Source organism: Danaus plexippus (assembly GCF_018135715.1).
Source record: "Danaus plexippus chromosome 9 unlocalized genomic scaffold, MEX_DaPlex mxdp_26, whole genome shotgun sequence".
Lineage (NCBI taxonomy): Eukaryota > Metazoa > Arthropoda > Insecta > Lepidoptera > Nymphalidae > Danaus > Danaus plexippus.
The window spans coordinates 1,940,265-1,960,575 of NW_026869848.1; the positions used below are offsets into that span (position 1 = coordinate 1,940,265).

At 30.8% G+C, this 20,311-nt stretch overlaps 1 protein-coding gene across 3 annotated transcripts; it reads right to left on the bottom strand.

Moving 5' to 3' along the window:
* Positions 1 to 8,359: 8,359 nt before the first annotated feature.
* LOC116767353 (annexin B9-like) lies at positions 8,360 to 19,083 on the bottom strand. Of its 3 annotated transcripts, XM_032657634.2 has the most exons (9): positions 18,924 to 19,083; positions 18,268 to 18,735; positions 16,573 to 16,749; positions 15,199 to 15,403; positions 11,321 to 11,400; positions 11,170 to 11,242; positions 10,761 to 10,934; positions 10,335 to 10,516; positions 8,360 to 9,528 (listed from the first exon to the last, which is right to left on the bottom strand). In XM_032657634.2, exons 1-9 carry the CDS (start codon positions 18,936 to 18,938, stop codon positions 9,472 to 9,474), a joined length of 1,431 nt encoding a protein of 476 aa, XP_032513525.2. In that variant the 5' UTR covers positions 18,939 to 19,083; the 3' UTR covers positions 8,360 to 9,471. The 3 variants fall into 3 exon arrangements, with proteins under 3 accessions (XP_032513525.2, XP_032513527.1, XP_032513526.1); XM_032657636.2 differs by lacking the exon at positions 18,268 to 18,735 and having other exon boundaries at positions 18,924 to 19,082; XM_032657635.2 differs by lacking the exons at positions 18,268 to 18,735; positions 18,924 to 19,083 and adding an exon at positions 17,030 to 17,284.
* Positions 19,084 to 20,311: the final 1,228 nt, after the last annotated feature.

A 20,311-nucleotide genomic window follows, 5' to 3' on the forward strand; every position in this document is an offset into this window, starting at 1 on the left:
AAAAACAAGGGAAACTATAAAAATCTTATCTCTTATAGAATCGATCGTTCATTGAAGGGTTAAGTAAAAATGGGGGCCTCAACATTGAATCTAATACTCTTTAAAAAAAGTCCATCGATTCAATAATTGAGAGGCCTGGATAAGCTGATGGTAACAACCAAATTTTTATTATTAATTTTAATTCACACATTAACTTTATCCTGTCCGGATTATACCTAAAACATGTTTGCCTAAACATCTAAGTAACTTTTCAATTATAAACAATATTATTAAATAACGAGAGATATAAGAGAATACTCAATTTTAATGTATAAACAGAAATGTTGAACTCTTACGTGAATAACGCTCGAGTGAGTTTTTTTATGTATAATAGGCTTCTCTATAAGCTTTTAATGTACTTCAAAACTCTTGTTTTAGTTTAAAATGTTTTGTTACAATATTTCATAATGTTTAATGGATATAACTTTCGCTGTTTCAAATCCTTACGTACGTCACTAAAAGCCTCTATACAATAAGTCAATACTGTGTTTTAAAAAGCTATTATATAATCATAGAAGTTATTTACCCATTATATAGACTCGTCCTGGTTTAGACGCACGCGATCATTCACTGTACTTGTTAAAAAAAATTGTAAGCAAACCTGTTCATTCAAGATGTCATACATAACATGTGACAATATTCTAAACAATTTATAAGGCTTCATGTGAATGGTGAACGTTGTATTGGAAAGCAATATAAGGAAATACTTTCAGATTTTTTTATTTATTTGCATACCAATACCGTAGGCTTCAAACAGCGTTCTGCGTGTTTGCACCCGTTTACCCCAAGCTGACATCTGTTACAGAGGACACAGATTTCTTTTTTCAATTTTTTATATCACAAAGGCAATGGCGAGACCTCTTATAAAACGACAGATTGGTATAAAAATCTGTCTGCAATGCTTTTTTCATCTTACAATAGTCTTTTACAATAATGTACCCAGACCTTAATACAGCCTTCAGTGTATTTAATTCGGATTGCAAGTAAAGAGATGATGTAATTATTTTGAATATTTAAATATTTTTTTTTTATTTTTTAATCTATGTTACTGCGAAGCATTGTCAATATTGAGAAAGGCCTTATGGTTGATCAACCAGATCAAATATAAGGAATGTCAACACTGCTACCAGTGGTCCGTGTAACAACTCGAAGCGTATAATTTAATTGTAAATAATTTCAAGAGAATTACACTGCAATTTGTGTTTATACCCCAGGCGATATAAATGAACAATCACAAATGCAATGATTCGCCAAAGAAATATCAAATATTACCATTGTATTACGCTTATATCACAGTGAAGTCACGATTTGGAACACAAATACTGGATTTAATTTCACGCATTCCGTTTTTATTAATTCTCACGACAAACAGAAACAATTTACTTGACAGCCAAATCACTTGTCCTGGCTGCTGTCAACTGCTTCAACAAAATACATTCAACCGATTCCCTTACTGAGCAAGTTGTTGTTATGTCACAACGAATTCCTTAGACATTTGAAATAATTCATATATTTAATATCAATGGAAACAAAATATTTAATGCAATATGAATCCACTCATATTTCTGGAGAACGAAAATATAGCAGGTCGAGAAGAAATAAATACCTAATCCGTACAAAATTAACCATCAAATGTCCACTGGCCGTATAAAGAAAATACGAACTGGCAAGACAATAGTCGGCGAATGCCCATTTCGATGGCTTCTCAAATATTTGCTGGAAAGATTTCCACGTTCAAAGTATCCTGATGTTGAAATAAAACGAATATAATTTTACTTCCATAATTTCATGTTTAAGACCAGTTGTTCTCTACAGACGTCGGTTTACCGCCCTTACAGGCTTATACCTTGTTTACGTTTCAGAAAATGCTTCAATATACATTTGTTTGATACGAAAATTGTTGAAAATATTGTTGCTCCTTCATCTCGAAATTTGATTACCTTTTTCTTTATAGCCCAAGATGTTTAGTTTCGGGTTAACGATATCATAACAGTATTGTTTGAATATTTCCTGATATATTTTATTGAATGACAGAAAAAATTACTACCTTTTGAATGTTTATAAGGAAATATTGAATTTAAATATAAATGATTGTAATTCACTTGAGGCATTCTTGTTGATAATAATAACTTATATGTAGGTACTGCATATTATTCACATTTCTTCTTCAATATTTTTAATGAACGAAGTAGGTACCTTCATTAGAAATTGATTAAGGCTGGTTAATTACTCTGAAATAAATCTATACAAATTTATGAATAAAAAAATTTGTTTTTTTTTAATAAAAAAGCAAATACAGTTTTTTTTATACTTTTTTATTTTAACACTTAGGTACATATCTGTAAATTAGACCCATAGAGAGTTCATAGAAAATGAAATCATTAGACATATACCTCGAGTACCTCACAGCGACCTTTAAAACTTAATTTAATTAACAAACGTCTGTACTGACGAATTGAGCTTTGTTTTCTATCTTATTAATGATGCGGTTACTATGACAGTAACTAGGTTTGTGATACTCAAAATGAGATTTTGTTAATACTTAATTAACATAACTAACATTAAATAATAATTAAATTAAATTAAATACACATTATGGTATTAAAAAATGTTACTTTTCTTATACAATTAAATAAAAATAGATTGAGAATACATGAAAAATATATTTATGTTTCAAGTTATGACGAGTTCTTAATACATTATTCAGATCAACTACCGGGTTTTGAACGTCAAGCATGGACATGAATATAAACATGTAATTTACGTTAAATATTAAAGTTTCTGCAGACACTAAAATATTAAAATGACAGTAATCTGTGATTAGGCTGAACATGAATTTGATACTTCTTTCGTCTATAGACTTAGACGCTATTCTTCTTTTATAACAATTTCGGCTGTTGGTGTTAGTGATAAAGATTTTACGAATCAATCTATTTTATACATAAAGTTTTATGACCATAATCTTTAACCCTGCAGAAAAAAACAACGGAAGGATTGGTGGACTCTTGAATTATCCCATCGGTTTACTCATGTAGCGGAAAATTGGGCATCATTCAACGAAAACATACGTCACTGTATTTAGCACTGAAACAACATATATAAGAAATAGCCCTGTTTATATATTTCAACCTTACTTTTCTAGAAAACGTTACGTATGAAATACATTATGCGTACAATGATTATATGGTTCAGTATAAAAAAAATTAAGTCATAAATACTTCGTACAAACGAAATTTAAGACCGTATCTTTCGCAGTTCATTAGTCTCAAGTCATTTGTTTCAATTGATTTCGTTATATTAATTTAACAGTTTTAAATGTTTTTTATTTTTATTTTTATTTTGCAAAAACACATACATATTATGATTCTGGGAAAACTGAGCTATATAAAATAGCTTCGCATTGCTTGACTTTTTAAACAAATTGTTAAATACTTAAGATTTTATATACGGCTACTCCCAAATGAAACACTGAGGATAAACGAAAAATAATTCCTTTGTTAATCAAATAATTAGATTTTTTAGAAGAAAGAGTAAATGTAATAGTAATAAATTAAATAAAAAAAAGAGAATTAAAACAGTAAATCCGAGTAGAAGGAAATGTTTTGTTGTAAAAATAGGCACATTAAGTTTAAATAATGTCTTTGCTTGAGTTTCCTCAACTTGATATTACTCTGCTGTATTTTAAGTAATCGTTATAAAACTGTATGAGCTGTTTAATAGTAATGCACAAAACATTGATCGATAACAAACAACAACTTCGGTGTTGTGTTGTTGTAAATAGTATCCCATTCATTACAAATATATTTCACTATGTCATTTCAAAATTAAATAGTTTTCATTCTCAGAGTTAACTTTAGGATATTTGCACACGAAACCGAAATTATATTTGCATTGGCTATTCGAATTATCTGAACCGATGATTAATTAACAGTTTGTCGTCCGGCTACGTGAATGACATACCTTAGTAGGGAATTTGTAACACATCGCATAACAAGTGCTAGCCCTTAATAATCTAGCGAATATCATAAAAAAAAAATGTATATAGAGTCGTTTTTATAAGGCACGTTTTGTATATATATATGTCTTGTGTGGGATATCTTTTGTCCGTGTTATTTTGAAACTTGTAAGTTGTTATTAGATAATGTTAGCCTGAAACCATTTAAAATATGCGTCATCATGTATCTTATACGAATACCGGAAAGTTAAATGTTCTAAATTTTATTACTAAGTGAGTGGAGATGCCATTTTGTTCTTTATTATTCATACAGTGATACAGCAAAGGAAGAAAATGGCCTGACATAATATATAAAAACTAAATAACATTCAAAAAAGTCAGATAATTATTTTCGCATAGTATTTTTATTGTTTTTCCGCCTAGGTATATTTATTTATAATAGCAGACTAAAAATTTCTTACGATTCTCATGTACTCTCAACTATCTGAACTACTATGAGACATCATGTTACCCTTAATAAAACTGAAGCGAGTAATTGCTTAAACTAATATTCGCTTCACTTTCATTACCTTTCTAAGTCTCAAAAGATTTCGCATAGCGATTGGTTTATCAGACCAGATTTTATCGGAAGGACCGTCAGTTTAATTGCTATTTTAATAGTAAAAAAGTTAAAGATAAAATTATTCCTTTACTTAAATGGTTCTGATTTTAATTTGGAGTAAAAATCTATTATCAACTACGTATAGTTATGTATTATCTGTAACGGTTACGGAGACACGTCGTGACGTAATTCACTTCGCAACAATTCACTTGTCTTATACGCATAAAGTTTAAATTAATGTAATTCACTCAAAGAGCTGAAATGTTCGTTGCTATAAATTGTGCCGTAAACGCAACGAGATGGCATATATCAACACATATTAAGATGCCATCTACGTTTTCTACGATACTTAGTATCCGTGAGACCAATGTTTCGTGGCAGAATAATGTCAGACAGATGTTATATTTATGTTTTTTTTTTTTAATATAAGTAACCGTTTGGGATGAATTGTTTTATTAAATCCGACTAACCACGTCTTTGTCTGTACTATTTTTAGCCTTATGTCACTGTTGTTGAAATCAAAATACATATTATATTCATCAGTATCGTAATTACAGGATTTTAGTTATTCCGTCTCTCTGATATGTACAGAGATAGTCAATCTATTAACCAGGGAAGCCACTACTAAAATCATTATTTGCTTGGACGCTCTTTAAAGGGAATGCTAATAACGTTCAAAACGTCATTTTAATATTCACGACATCATAATGGCTATAGTTTCAAATATTTTAGGCTATGGTGGCGAGAAATTTGAAATTTTTTCATTACTTTTCTAAAGGACTCTGAGGATACAAATGTCCTTCACTTATAATATATTAAAAATGATTAACAAAATAAAATTATGATGTTTCATGAATTTATTTAGAATACAAAACTTTATTATGTAATTCGATAGCATTAGAACTTATATTTATTTTAGACAAGAAAATTATTTGACATAAAATAGCTCCTTTATCAAAACGTCAAGTTTGAGAGAATTTATCGCCTGCATTTTGTTTGTATATCTGATACCTCATTCGTCAACAGTCTTTGGCTAATCCCTTATTTTTTTTATTGTGCTTCAACAATCCATCACTAGCCTCTTTATTAGACTCAAAGATTATGTTTATTTTGTACCCCTTATAGGTGAAATGGGACTTAATTCAATGAATTCCGTCAGATAATTCTAATTAATTATTTGGAGTAGGTTATACTATATCCACCTTAAAATGGTCCTAAGGCAAAATTCCTGACGTGGAAAGAAAATGTTAATACTACTTGTTTCATATGAATTCGGTGGGAATTTTTGAATAGGGCTGTAGTACATAATAAGATATAATTTAATGTTTAAGCAAAATGTTAATGTTTTAATATGTTTTTATTTCAGCACCGGATGCATCTGTTCCAAGGCTATCCTTGATTTCCATACCATTATATGCCAAATATATTTAATAGTAGAACTTTAGACCACTCATTTAAGATGAATAAAGTGATTTTAACCTTGAAACTTGTAATTGCATATTTTAAAACATTGGTTTCGGTTTTAACAATGAAAATTTTAAAGCAATTTTTATTTTTCAGCGCTCTGTCCAGAAACATAACATGTAAGACCCAATTTTTTCTACCGCTAGACATTAATTCAACTAGTATTAAAGTTTAAAGAACGTTTTTATTGTGTGAGGACACTTTTTATGGCACACTTAGATAAAAAATACAATATTTTAAATGGTACATATAGTATACACGTACATATATCAAGTGCCTTTACCTTTAAACACCAGTTACAACAATTTAAAAATTTATTCGTTTCACAACAGAATCTCTTTGAGAGCGTCGTCTGAGTGTTTTGTGTAAATAAAACTTTTCTAACAACCACCTTTTTTACGAAATTATGAGACCTAGGCAATAGATGGCGCTTAGCAGTAACAATCTTATTTCATAAACATAAAAATTAATTTCCCACAGAACAAAAAAAGTAAAAGCTAGTAGAAATATATTTAAGAAAAAGAGCTGTTTTAAATTTATGTGCGATTTTTATGCCAGACAAGTTATTTTCATATTGTCTGTGTATATTTTACACTCAGGAAGTGACGTTTTCATTTTGGAGTTTCAGCACTAGAATCCCCAGGCGATACAGTTCATGCGTGATAATATGTTTGTGGGCACGTGATGACAGGGCATTAAATTTGACGTCATATTCTGATATCGCCAGTTTGATCGAACTGAGTCATGATCATGTTATAGGAAATCAAATTTTAATTAAAACAGAAATTTCGAATTGATTTACTTATAGCACGACAATTTCATGCTGTTTTTAGACTAAGAAGTCTATAATAAGTAGTTTTTGAATATTAGCTCTGAGACTCGTTCGTCTCCATTGTACAAACAATTTTATCAAAGAATTAACATCTTGTATAAAGTAGACTTCGATTCTTGATGATTTAAAAAAGTGATTAAAAAAATAGCATTGTTAAAAGGGTTATGAGCTATTCTACACATATAGGTATATCAGAGAGCTTTCATAGTTGAAAAAAGTAAAATCTATTCCCAGAGTCTTAAAATCTTTCCAATAATACAACACTGAACCAAGTTTTTGTTACTAGAGACGAAACCTCTCAGCATTCCATGGATTCACCGTGCAGGTGCCGTCTCTATCGCGTTGCAGGGAGAGGAGCTTCAACAGTGTCTGGGACTCGCGACCCAAGTGTAGGTTTAAGGCACCCCTAACTAACGGGTGTTAAACGCTCTCCTCCACTGTCCAAGCTCTTCTCTCTACCTAACCAAATTTGAAATGAACCTACTAGGGCTGCCTTCAACGCAAGTTCCAAGGATGAACTGATGTTAGTTCTTAGCAGGCCCAAGTCTTTTAGTAGGTTAAAGAGATTTGGCTGTTATACTTCTCGCTCCTACTTCTACCGCCTACAAATTTACAACGAACCTATTCTTAGTGAGTTCGTTAGTGAGCTCTAATACTTGTTGACCTTGATGGCATGGTCTTTGGGGATGTTGGTTTAACAAGGAACCGTGAGCTCTATTATGACAACGCGCTTTAAAATTCGCGAATATAAAAATATGTCCGGACTGAACGCCATCGCCCAAATATCCTCATATATATTGGGGGGGGGAAGTCCGTAAAATATCGAAATATTATCGCCACGATGGAATATAAAATTGTTATGAAAATATTTCCAAAAAAATGTTGAACAAAATAAAATTAACTATGCGTGGAGTTCCACTGCGCGGAAGAAGTGAAACTTCGTATTGTTGGAATGAAAACAGGAAGGGATAGAAATTGATTTTAAAAGAATTTATAGTTTTTTTTTATGTTAAATTTTATAAATATTACTAACAAGTCACAATTGATTGCCCGTACGCGATCGAGCGCCACGCATTGCCTCTCGCTGATTCTTTTTATCCCCCCTCCTTTCGGAGCGTTAAACGTTTAACGCAACCGTGTTAGAAGTCCCGTAAGATGTTGCACTTCAATTAAAATTTATTTAAATACGAGTCCTGCACTCGGAGGTCCGAGCATTACAATGAAGCTGGAATCCGATGAGAACTAACTCTCATAATCCAAGACGCTGCGTACTCTTTAATAACAAGGCAATAATGTCCAAAGATTTTCATTGGAAGTTTATGAAATGCACTCTTTTATTATAAGTCTTAACAAAACTAGCAGGCTCAAAGCAGTCTATTTCAGCGATGATTGTTTTGTTGTGCGCATACCAAAATTTTTCTAACAAAAGTTCCAAAAAAAGTGTTTAATTTTATAAATAAAACCAATGTTATATTATATAATTTATTAGACATCAATATATAATTTAAGTGTATAATCATGAAGTAACTATAATAAATATAAATTGGCATCGACATTTAAAACAGCATTAAAAAGCCAAAGACAAGCGTTTTGAGCCAAACCAATTAAAACAGTAGGCTTGGCTTTACATTTAAAAATGTAATAACTTACAATACTCTTAACTAGTATGAAAATAAAGTTAAGGTGGGGAGGAGATTCAGTGTTGCCAGGATTAAAGATGTAGGATTTTTGTAAGAAATTTATCCAATAAAATATATTTAATAATGGAATTAACAATTAATAAATGTTTTTTTTTGTATATTTTTATCCTAGTGTACTCCTTCATATTCAATCAATAAGAACATTACTTATATTGACGTCTTGAAATAATTTGCAGACTTTCCCATTTCTTCACATATTCATTTCTTATAAATCAATTATTATTAAAAATTTCTGTAGCACTTTAACATCATGTAAAAAATTGTATATGCTCTTATAAATGGGGCTTCACTTTTTTAGAGATAGCATTTATGTATATGTATGTAAAACACGTTATTTACCTCTTAAAGCCAGTCTAGTAAAATTTTATATAAAGCAAGGCATCATAGGCAGAACCATTAATAATTAATATATCATATATAAAACGAATTAAGTCGAATGAGAATGGTAAATATATATATATTTTTATATAAAATGAAAATAATTTTATTTATATCAATTACAATCAGATCAATAGGACGGTCATGTAACCAATTATGTTTTGGTAGATCTGGAAAATATAGTGAAAAATACTCATATACTAATTACACGTAATAGTAAGGCCAAAGAAACGATTAAAATATGTATATATAAATTTCAAGAGTTGAAAATACTCATAATATTATTATTATTATTATTCTCAAGTCTAAACATGTTTGTATTGTATAGTATGTATACCTATATAAAAACCACATATCATATGTGGTAGCAAATAAATTATATGCTTTTCATAGTCAACACTGTTTACAAAATTTATCTCGTTCGGTTGGCCTTGCTACACATACAAAATGAACAAGCTAAGACTTAAAAACGAGATAGACAAAGACGATACGGTTCTTGTGTCTAGTAAAGACCGAGTAGACCCAGCAGACATTTCTTGTAGTGCCCGGAACAATCGCCCTGTAAAGAAAATATTATTACTTAATTTTTTTATAATTAATATGAAAATTTCATTATTTACCAAGAATTTTTAAATTAACAATTCACTCGGTTAACTAAAAATAACAATATATAAGTTAAATTCTGCAAATATTATATAGTCTTCAAATAAGATATTTATTTCTATTACGAGTTTTATGTTATATTTAGATAGCAATTAAAATGATTTTTTTTTATCTGTGCTAAGATATGAATAGCGTTTTTTTAATCTAACTATTGTTATCACCAGAGTTGTATTTTTTTTTAGTTTTCTTTTATAACGATTTCAATTCTCAAAAAGCAGTTTGTAATATTTCATTAATTAGTGCTTAAAATAGTCAAAGATGGAGCGCAATTATGAGATATTACTTTCATATTATTTTTGAAATAAATATATATTATCTTCGTTACTTTAAAGAAATAAATTATAAATATCCCACTGGCACTATAAGTATGTACTTGAACAGTATGTATGCTTGAAAATACTGTTATTGAAGTATCATGTCGTTTCGTTTGTTTAAATTATATTTTTATTTCAATTAAACTTTCATTTTATGGAACGAGCAAGATTTTTATTTGACGAAATTATTATTAGGTCTTATTTAATTTTTATAATACAATTGTATCGCAAGCTTTTATAGATAATATAACACAAAGCCTGTCTCACTTTGATGTCAAACTATCCAAAAGGTTATCTGTGACAGGCTGCAATTTCAATATCACAGCAACTGATTTGAAACCAGCCAGAAAGAGCTCTCCATTCCCTAACGAAGCTATAATTTATGTACCTCGATCCAGCTCTGCAGGGTCTCTCCGTACTTGGACTGGAACATATCCGCGATGTCTCCAAGGTCCACCTCACAGCGGGTCACCATGATGCGGATGAGCTGACGGTCGTTGGTGCCCAAACCCTTCATAGACTTGTGCAACCTCTCCGCGAAGAACAGCGGTTTGTTGCGGACAACTTTCACTGTGGGTATGTCATAATCGTTAGCGTTATACCTTTTTAGACAAATCTATTTGACCTTTATATTTTTAAGATGGTAAATTTTGATTCAAATCTTATAAAGATATCTAATAATACTATTTGTATGTCTGTTTGTAATATAATTATAACATAGACGTCCTCAAGTTTCTGAACATCTGTTCCTGTTCAATTAATTATACTTTATACGGGAACATTATTTTTTTTCGAAATATTTTTTTTCTCTAACCGATAGCTCTCAGAGCCTTCTCGAGGTCCCCGGAGAATTCGGCTTTGATAGCGTCATCGATGTCATGCCCCGTCAGGAACTGGTACTCCTGGAAAATGGCGGCCAGCTGCGGGAACGAGCGCGAACACAGCACCGCGTTGAAAACAGATTCGTCTGTACCCAGACGCAGTTCACCTGGAAGATTAAACGATATTTTAGAAGATATTCAATCAATATTCTTTTAGGAAGGTTTCAGCTACATCACAATGTTATAAATGTAAGGTATCTGTAGGCCATAAATAAAACTATTGTTTTGCATTTATAGATCTAGATGACTTTGAATAGTTACTTTTGTACAAAATTATTAAAATAGAATATTTAGATTTTCTTTAAACTAACATATGATATTATCAAAAATACGTTTCAATACCTGCTTGCAAAAGGCTCCTGGCGTCCTCTCTGGCTTGATTCTGATCGACGTGGAAATTTTCGGATCTGTTACCCTGAATAAAAATAATACATTTTTGAGACTGACTTATTTCTTTAACTCTGAGTCAGATGTGAGATCAGATAATAATTACCATGCACAGTGACGTCATGAGTCTCTTGAAGTTACCGGAAGTGTCGCCGCGTAGGTCATCTTCTAAGAGGGTTCCGTATACTGAAATAAAAACGTTCCGTATGTACATTGAATAGTCTTTATTTCGTTATGACCTAAAATTTCTCACTGAAGTCGTATCCAGATGATATGGTAAATGTCATAGTACATTTGACTTGTCTTATCATAGAGTCGTATATACATAAAGTATATAAGCAATAGATTATATTAAATTGTTTTTATATTTATGGTCAGAACAGATAACGTGAGCTGTATGGAAGATGGAAGGTGAAGGCTAAAAAACAGGATTACAGGTCGACATTTGCGTTAAAATTAAAGTGTGCCTCAAGGTTCCATTTTATACCATTAACGTTCCTCGTACTCTGATATATTGGCCGAAGACGCGTTTATCCTTCACAGCCTCACAGGATACCTATATTATTATTATTGAATAAATGATTTCTTTACGTATAATTTTTAATTCGAAACTGCTTAGTAGAAAGGATTTTTTATCAATTATATAGAAGTCTTTTTAGACTTAACTGTTTTTTCGGTTAGACTTCAATGAAGAACAATACTTTAAGATACTGACAGGAAAAAATAACACATTGGCTATAATTTTTTTTAGTCTTTCGTGTTTAATGCTTTTCCTCATTCCACTGTTTACTTGGTGATGACGTAGAGGAATCGTTATTAAATAATCTTTAGTTAGATATACATCTGTATAATATATTACAGCGTAATCTTGTGCATGTTCTGATGAAACAAGATTTGAACTATTATTTATATGTATACAAAACATTCTAAATAAAACATCGCTGTTATTGAAGAAAAGTAAGGGACAGGAAACGTTATACTTAATGGTATTAGCACGGAAAATAAAATATACTATAATTCTAACGTAAGAAATTAGCCGTACTAACTTCGTCACAAATGTTATTACAAGGAATGTAGGCTTGCCGCTGGGGATGCTAGTGACGTCACCTATGGCGATTCGTAGAGGCCTATTTGTGTGCATTTGTGACGCTATCATATTTCCACCACAAATATTATTCATACTTTTTTGGAAGGATTTATATTCTGTAATAAGTTCAGTGTTGTATTGAAAACGTTATTACATTCACACACATCCTGATTTTGTTGTGACGATGAAAAATCTATTCCAATTAGGATGCGAGCTTGGATTTCTTCAAGGAGTTGATAAGTAAAATGGCTGACTTTTTTAAATGCGACCGAAAAACTACTTTTATATTAATCCGGCACTAAAAAATAATATATTCTATATCTTATTAATAGGTCAGATTAAAAGCGTTATATTTATAAAGTTAAAAAAAAAATCTAAGGCTAACGAAAAATTTATTAACCAAATAGAATATATACTTTGATCTATTACGTACGTAATTTGAATAACAAACACATAATGGGGTCTGCGTCAGAATGGTACAGAATTATTTACACAGGAATAATAGTATCGAAGTACAGCTGATTGCGATTGGAACCAATTCAAGATAAAAAAAAATTAATCATAAAAAATATATTTTATTCTAATCTACTTTAAACAGCAGAACATAAACACACTAAACGAATAATCCATAACAATCGACAGCGTCAGAATGGTAGGCGTGTTTTATAAGACATTTGGAAGCATGCCAGAGCGCTTTTTTTTTCCTCTTAGTCATCGGTGAGTCAGCATGGCGTACATAGATATTATTGATCTTTAATAGCAGCAAACATACTACAACTATACTGTCAACCCTAGATCGACTTTCGTGTCTTATATTATTATGAATAGTCCAAACAAACGGACTGATTTGTGCATGTACGATGTCAGTTTATAAATGTATGTTTCACATAAAGGAAATTGTCCATTCTACTTCCATAAATTGACCAAGAATGTGGATCCACGGTAATGTATATCATTCGGAATTGGTTATATCCTTTCGCTGTTCGCAGGAAGATTCATAAATTAACATGGTGTGTATCGAACTTATTGTTTAAAATTTTCAAAATTAAATGTCTTACTTTGATGTTAGGACGTCTTTAAATGGAGGCAAATTGAAATAATGTTATCTTAATATACCGAAATAATAGTTTAATCACTTATACTACACAATTTTTACACAAGCTGAGAAACAAAAAAAAAAAACAATTTTACGAAACTGTAGTGAAAAAAATGACAAAATTTCATAATAGAAAAAACAGAATTACTTAAATCGGAATATACACGAGGTACTTTATAAAACAACACACGTCCGAGACTATACTTCTTTAAAATGTAAGCAACTTTAATATTGTCGCTTATTGCTTTATATTGCACAGAATTAAATATGGCAAGCGTGAACACACGAAAGACAAATACTACTACATACGAAAGACAAATACAAATATAATTACGCGCATTTTGAATTTGTTTGTAGCGGATGTACACTTGATAATAGCAATGTACAGAACATTTACAACAAAATAAAGTGAAAATAATATGCGATAAATAAAATATTCGTAGCAAAACTATGCACGGGATGTCCCGATATGACATACATACATTTTTTGCTGTGACTGTAAACCATTGAGGAAAAATAAAAGCATTCATTCGATTCGTCATTGAAATAATAGTCCATGTATGTCTCTTAGTTTATTGACATTATTCCCTACTGAGTGCCTATGATTAATTCACAATACAATAATTTGTATTTTACTTATAAAACGTACTTATTAAGTGATTTAATTTGTTAATGTGTAATTTTTCAATTTTAATAAACAAACTAAAGCAATATATTTTATGCTTCACAGAGTTCGTCGTAAAGAATAGACATGCCGTGGAGAGATCATTGAAGTTGGTGAAATTTGGTTATATTTTAACTATTAAAATTATAATAATAATAAAAAATAGAACAACGTTATGTTATAGGAATATTTTATTTTGAAACTAATCAATTTATTTCTATTTCACGAGCATGTAATGATTCGAATCTCGATCGAAATCTTGATTCGGACTAGAGCAAGATTGTTTCCATAGCAACTGTTCAAACTTTAAAAAAAATCGTATAAAAATCCGCATAAATATTTATTATATTCAAATTTTTTAATATTTCTTATTAAAATACGTCTAGGAAAATGTAAACTATCTAAACGTCAAATGGAAAGCAAGCCGTTTTCCCCGTTGGTTACGGACCCTAAACATAAACCTGCTTTGAAATTGTCGTAATAGATTTATGTTATGAAAAAATATAAAATTATTCAATGCTAAAAAAAATAATGAGAAAAAATAATTTCCTACCCAGTTATTTATCGTTTTCAATATACATTATTTTTATCAATAGATATTATATCGAATACCGTTACAAACGGAATGGATGAGAATCGAGAGAAAAATTTACGAGATAAAATATATTTTCGTTTAAATCTAAAACAATAAAATGTTTAATGCAATGGCAATACCAAATTTTCTATATACGAAAAATTTGACCCGAATATACAATAACTTTCACTCGTAATCGTGTTGGGAATATTAACAAAGGATGAAAAGAAATCACAGCCATTACTCTAGTAATGTCTGAGTAATTATATATCATAACCGGAATCGATTTCAGCTATAGAATAATTGGTATAAACACTTTAAATTATCACATACTTCTATTGGACACTTGTACTTATATCAGAGACCTTTATTCTACTTGAACAAGAACCTTCCTGTTACTTTAAAGATTATCAGAAACTAGATTATGTCCATTTGAAGTTAGCAATTTTAAGATATAGATGACAAAAAAATAAAATCAAATCCAAACTATGTTTTGTATAAGATATGAAAAAAATCTGAAAGAAATATATGTGTATATATAAAAGAATATATGTATAACTCACTTGCTGTGTAAGCCTGTTTGATGACGTTTATCTCGTGATTGGACATAGTGCACATGACTTCTATGAGCACATCTTCATCAGTGCCAATCCCAGCGGTAGCATCGTGCAGTTCCTTGGCGTAAAACTGAGGCAGCGGCGTCATGAGAGCTACGACGATATCCTCAAACTTGCCAGTCGTCTCACTCTTTAAGTCTGACACCAAATCCTTATCCAAAAATTTTGTTATTAAATCATTCAATAAATTTAAAAATAATACGAAATAAATTTACAATCCATCAATAAGTAATCATTGAATTAAAAGAAAGTATCGTATACGTAATAAAAAACCAATTTATCCTAATGAGAATTTACCATTAGTATAAATTGTAATTTAGAAGCCTATTAATCAACGATAATTAATTGAATTGAATTATTTTTTATGACGTTTTAAATATTAAGGGCGTGTATTTAACAGGGGATTAATTTGTTAATGGAAAAATTAAAATTCATGTCACAAATTGCAACTATTGATAGAAGGAATTGTTTATTTTTTAATCTGTAAAAACTTGTCTATTCTGTAATTATGAAGCCTATGTTTACTGATTATTGCAGTAAACAAGCCTTGAAGTACATCACTAGTGAGTAATCTTATCGCAACTTGTTCGTTGAATCAACTCTATGACGTTTCAAAACTCAAACAAATGTAAACATCCCGTTAACTATTACATTAAAATAGCAAATTTTCATGATATACATCTTAATCGACTTAAAAAAGGAAAAAGTTCTCAATTAGATAATGATTTATTTTTTTATTTCTGACAAAAATTGTCCTATGAATCTAATTTTGAAATCCTTTCATTTGACAACATCGTGAGAATTATGGTAACAAATAAATTTCCGTCAATACGTTATAAAATACCAAAATGGCGGAGAAAATGACAAATGTAATTTTCAAAAAAAGAGTAGATAAACAAGTTTTAATTATGCTTTGCATGAAAGTAACAAAAAGTAATTGTTCCGTAGCTTTAAAAAAAAAATGAATACATACTGGTAGAATACAATACCTGTTTATTTTAAAATCAGTCAAAAAATCTGAGTGTTAATTTAGTTCTGCCAATTGGGATTGCTTTACGGATATTAAAAAATACGAATTGGTAACGAACGTGACTTCTTAATACTACTACCGGAACCTTTATAACTAGACTTTGACGAAGAACAATGTATTTTTTTTTTTTAATATTGTAAAAAGATTACAAAACGTTTTATAAAAATGACTATTCTAACAGTATTAACATTACATAAAATCAGAGAAATGTCACTTTACTGACAGCTCAGTCACAGATTATAAATTTTTACTGTGTGTATGTATATATTATAAGCAATAACAGTACATACCTTTCCATACAGGGTCTTAAACTCGAACGCGATACGCAGACGCTGTTCATTGCTTCTACGTGTTAGGACTTGAATGATAGCTTTTTCATCAGTCCCAAAACCTTTCATTGCCTTCCGAAGTACGGCAGCATCGTCCCTCGGATCGAATGGGTTTACTGGTACCACAGTTGGCTTAGACTATGAGAAGAAATACAATATTTGTATATATTTCATTTAACTTCATATAATAATAACACTAAAAATAATGAGAAGTCCTATGTAAATCGTCATTGAGCTAGGTATTTCCCTCTAAATAATCTATGATAGTGTTAAGTTAATAGTTATTTTAATAGCTAGCAATATACATTATATACATACATATGTATGGTTCATAAAAATGTTATCAAATAGAAATACAATAATGTTTTACACGAGATACATTATTTTCGGCAAGGAAACAATAAAGGCATTCTTATACCGAGTAGCGAAATGACTTGAATCCACGCCTCACGCCAATTGATGCTCTATAGACGCTGCGCATACTATAATTTGATGTTACCGAGGACATATTAATTAAAAAATATATATATATATATGTATTTTTAACCAATCACATCAAACAACACTATTTATTTACATCACACAGAACGGTTTACTTTAAACTGTATACTTTATTATATAATATTATACACAGGGCTACGTGCATTGTACTGGGATCCAAATCTAGTACTGAGATGACCAACATCACGGTATTGTGATTAATGTACTCGGTGAGACGAAGTGAGCATAACAATATAATTGCAGTAAACTGTTCCTTGAATAGAGTCACAGTGTAGGGTATGCTCCGGTTCTTATAGTTATATACACTGATATAACATTCAAATAAAAAAATATATACAATAAAAATATTATTATTCTCCATAAAAGAAAAAATATTCTTAGTAAAAATTAGATTAATCTCTGAGAATGTTCTGACTTAATATCCTGTAAGTTTACATTAACAAACAAATCAATAAAAATAATATAATATTTTTTTAACTGAAACTTCACCACCGATAAATAAGTACTTCTAGTACTTTTACAATTATGTTTACCTCAGTATTATAAATATTTAATCACACAATAGTGTCTAAATACAATAATTATTTAGTCAAGATCGTCACAGTTGAGGTACAAATTTATTACAAAGAATGTTTTTTTCATATTGTAAATGTCAAAATGCCGACAATGTATCACATATTAACATTAAAATAGAACAAATACCACTGCCTTGTATTATACTGCCACCATTCAAGTAATCTGATGAAATACTACTATAATCAGTAGTGACTCACTGGCGGGTATTTTGTTTAGAGTTACTAATTCCTAACAGGAAATCATTACTAATCATGTAAAGGCAGAGTGAATGTGTATCAAAAAATATTTAGGGAGCAATGTGACATAATATGCAAAGTAAAATAACCCTTATAGCTATTGGAAGCCATGTATATATGTGGTAAAATAAAATAGAATGTGTTAATTTTTTTTATTCACTAAGCATCTGATAGCTTGTATTGTAACTTATTGTAAAATATTAAAAATAATGGTAAAGTAAATACAAAGAAATAAAGATCTGATCAAAAAGAAAACTATTAGGTACAAGAAAAAGCATTAGAAAGCATTGAAGGCCAATGTTTTGCTTATCACAAGGTAGGTACTTGATTATAGGCTATTTACCTTGGGTTCACTATATACTGGACTTGATGTGTTATAAGCCTGGTGACTCTGCACACTGTGTGGATATCCCTGATGGCCAGGACTCTGTTGTGCTCTGGACTGTGGGTAAGGTTGAGCAGTTGGATGCCCTTGATTGGGTGGGTACCCCTGAGATGTTGGATAACCTTGAGCGGGGGGGTAGCCTTGAGCAGAAGGGTAACCTTGAGCAGGAGGATAGCCTTGAGCGGAATGGTAGCCTTGAGAAGGAGGATATCCTTGTGGAGCTGGAGGATACCCTGAACTAGATTGAGGATAACTTTGCTGTTGAGAATAACTTGATTGTTGAGGATAGCCACTTCCCGTGTTGGGATAACCTGGCTGGGGAGCAGGATAACCCATAGTGGGATAACCCGGCATCGGTGCCGGGTTTCCGAAAGATTGCGGGGCGCTGTTGCAAAATCCTATATTGTGTAGATATCGAGGCGGACCCTTGAAATCAAATAAATATAATTTACAACCCATATATGATGGACACTTATCAAGTTTTAAAAATCAGCGGCTAGTTACAATTTATAAGCTTTGCTACCTTTTGTTTTATAAATTTTTGTGATAAACAAAACAAGTTAACCTACTTTCTAAAGCCTTTCTTTCAACTCTGAAACAAAGAAAATACTTACTTGATAGGGATTCATTGTGGTTAATTAAACTTTTAATTAAACTTTTAAGATAGTTTACACAACTATATGTAACAAACACGTCTAACATAAAGCGAAATAATGAATCACAGATAACTTTGTGGCACCAACGGTGGATTATGTGACAGGCTGACAATCAATTCCACAGACTACACAGTACTACTATATACGACACAGATACAGATTCTAAATACTCTCTGTAGCTTATCATAGAAAACAGTCAACGACTATGGTCTAGACTGAACTGAATAACATCATTTTTTTAATGTAAGCTATTTGTATTATTGCTATTAATAGTTCAGAAATATTTATTTCAATATTTTTTTAATATTCTCTTAATATTCCTTTTTTAACACGCTTTTATTAGCTTCACCTGAATGTTTGTATGTTTGTAACCGACTCCTTTGAGCTCGATTTTGCCATACTTTGACCGATCAGATTTAATTGAAACTTTGCACACCTCTCAAAGACCGATGACAATGCAATAATTCGATTAAAAAATCCGATTATCCCAATTAGATTCGCCAGGATTAATTAATTCCTTTCCGCATCCTTTGCATGCGAGTAAGAGAGATAGAGCTAGTGTGCGAACTACGCAGGCGTAGTTAATAACTACACATTAATGTCTGGCCCGGTTCATGTTCTTAAAAATAATAGTTTAAAAAACTAAAAAAATCACGCTTTTATGGAAAACCCAACGAAAAAATTCAACTAAAAAATGAAAAATAAATAATAGTTTAAAAAAACTAAAAAACACGCTTTTATAAAAAATCCAACTAAAAAACAGAAAATAAAATTTAATAAATTTAGATTAAGAATAGTGTAAATAAAAAATAAATGTACATTATTGTAAAAAAGCGTGGGGTGCATAGTGTCAATAGTTATAAACATTTAATTGACAGATGAGTAGAATGATCTTTACTTTGATAATATCATAAAAAAGCACTGTAAATGCACAGCTCTGTAAATGTACAGGTCAGCTGATTTCGATCTGCGGCATGGAGCTCACAAAATCAGCACTAACGCAACTATTCTCAATAAGAAACGCCTAAATGATTCAGAACAATTTTAATTATTATTAACTGCGAGAGGATACACGGCAACGTTAAAATGCCCAGACACGAAGCAAGACGTATCGAATTGTGCTTTGTCGAAGACCGCAGAAATATTGGGGTCATTCATTTATATTCATTAAGAGTTGGGTGTTTAGTGTTAACTCATAAGAGAGAGCGTGTCTTGGAGGTTTTGTGGTAATCGTATACAAAATGCATTCATTATAAAAAGCATTACTTACATAAACGTTGCTGTCCTGTTCACTCTTATATCGTTGTAATGGACAATGAAATGTTTTTTAGGTACTGCAATATTTT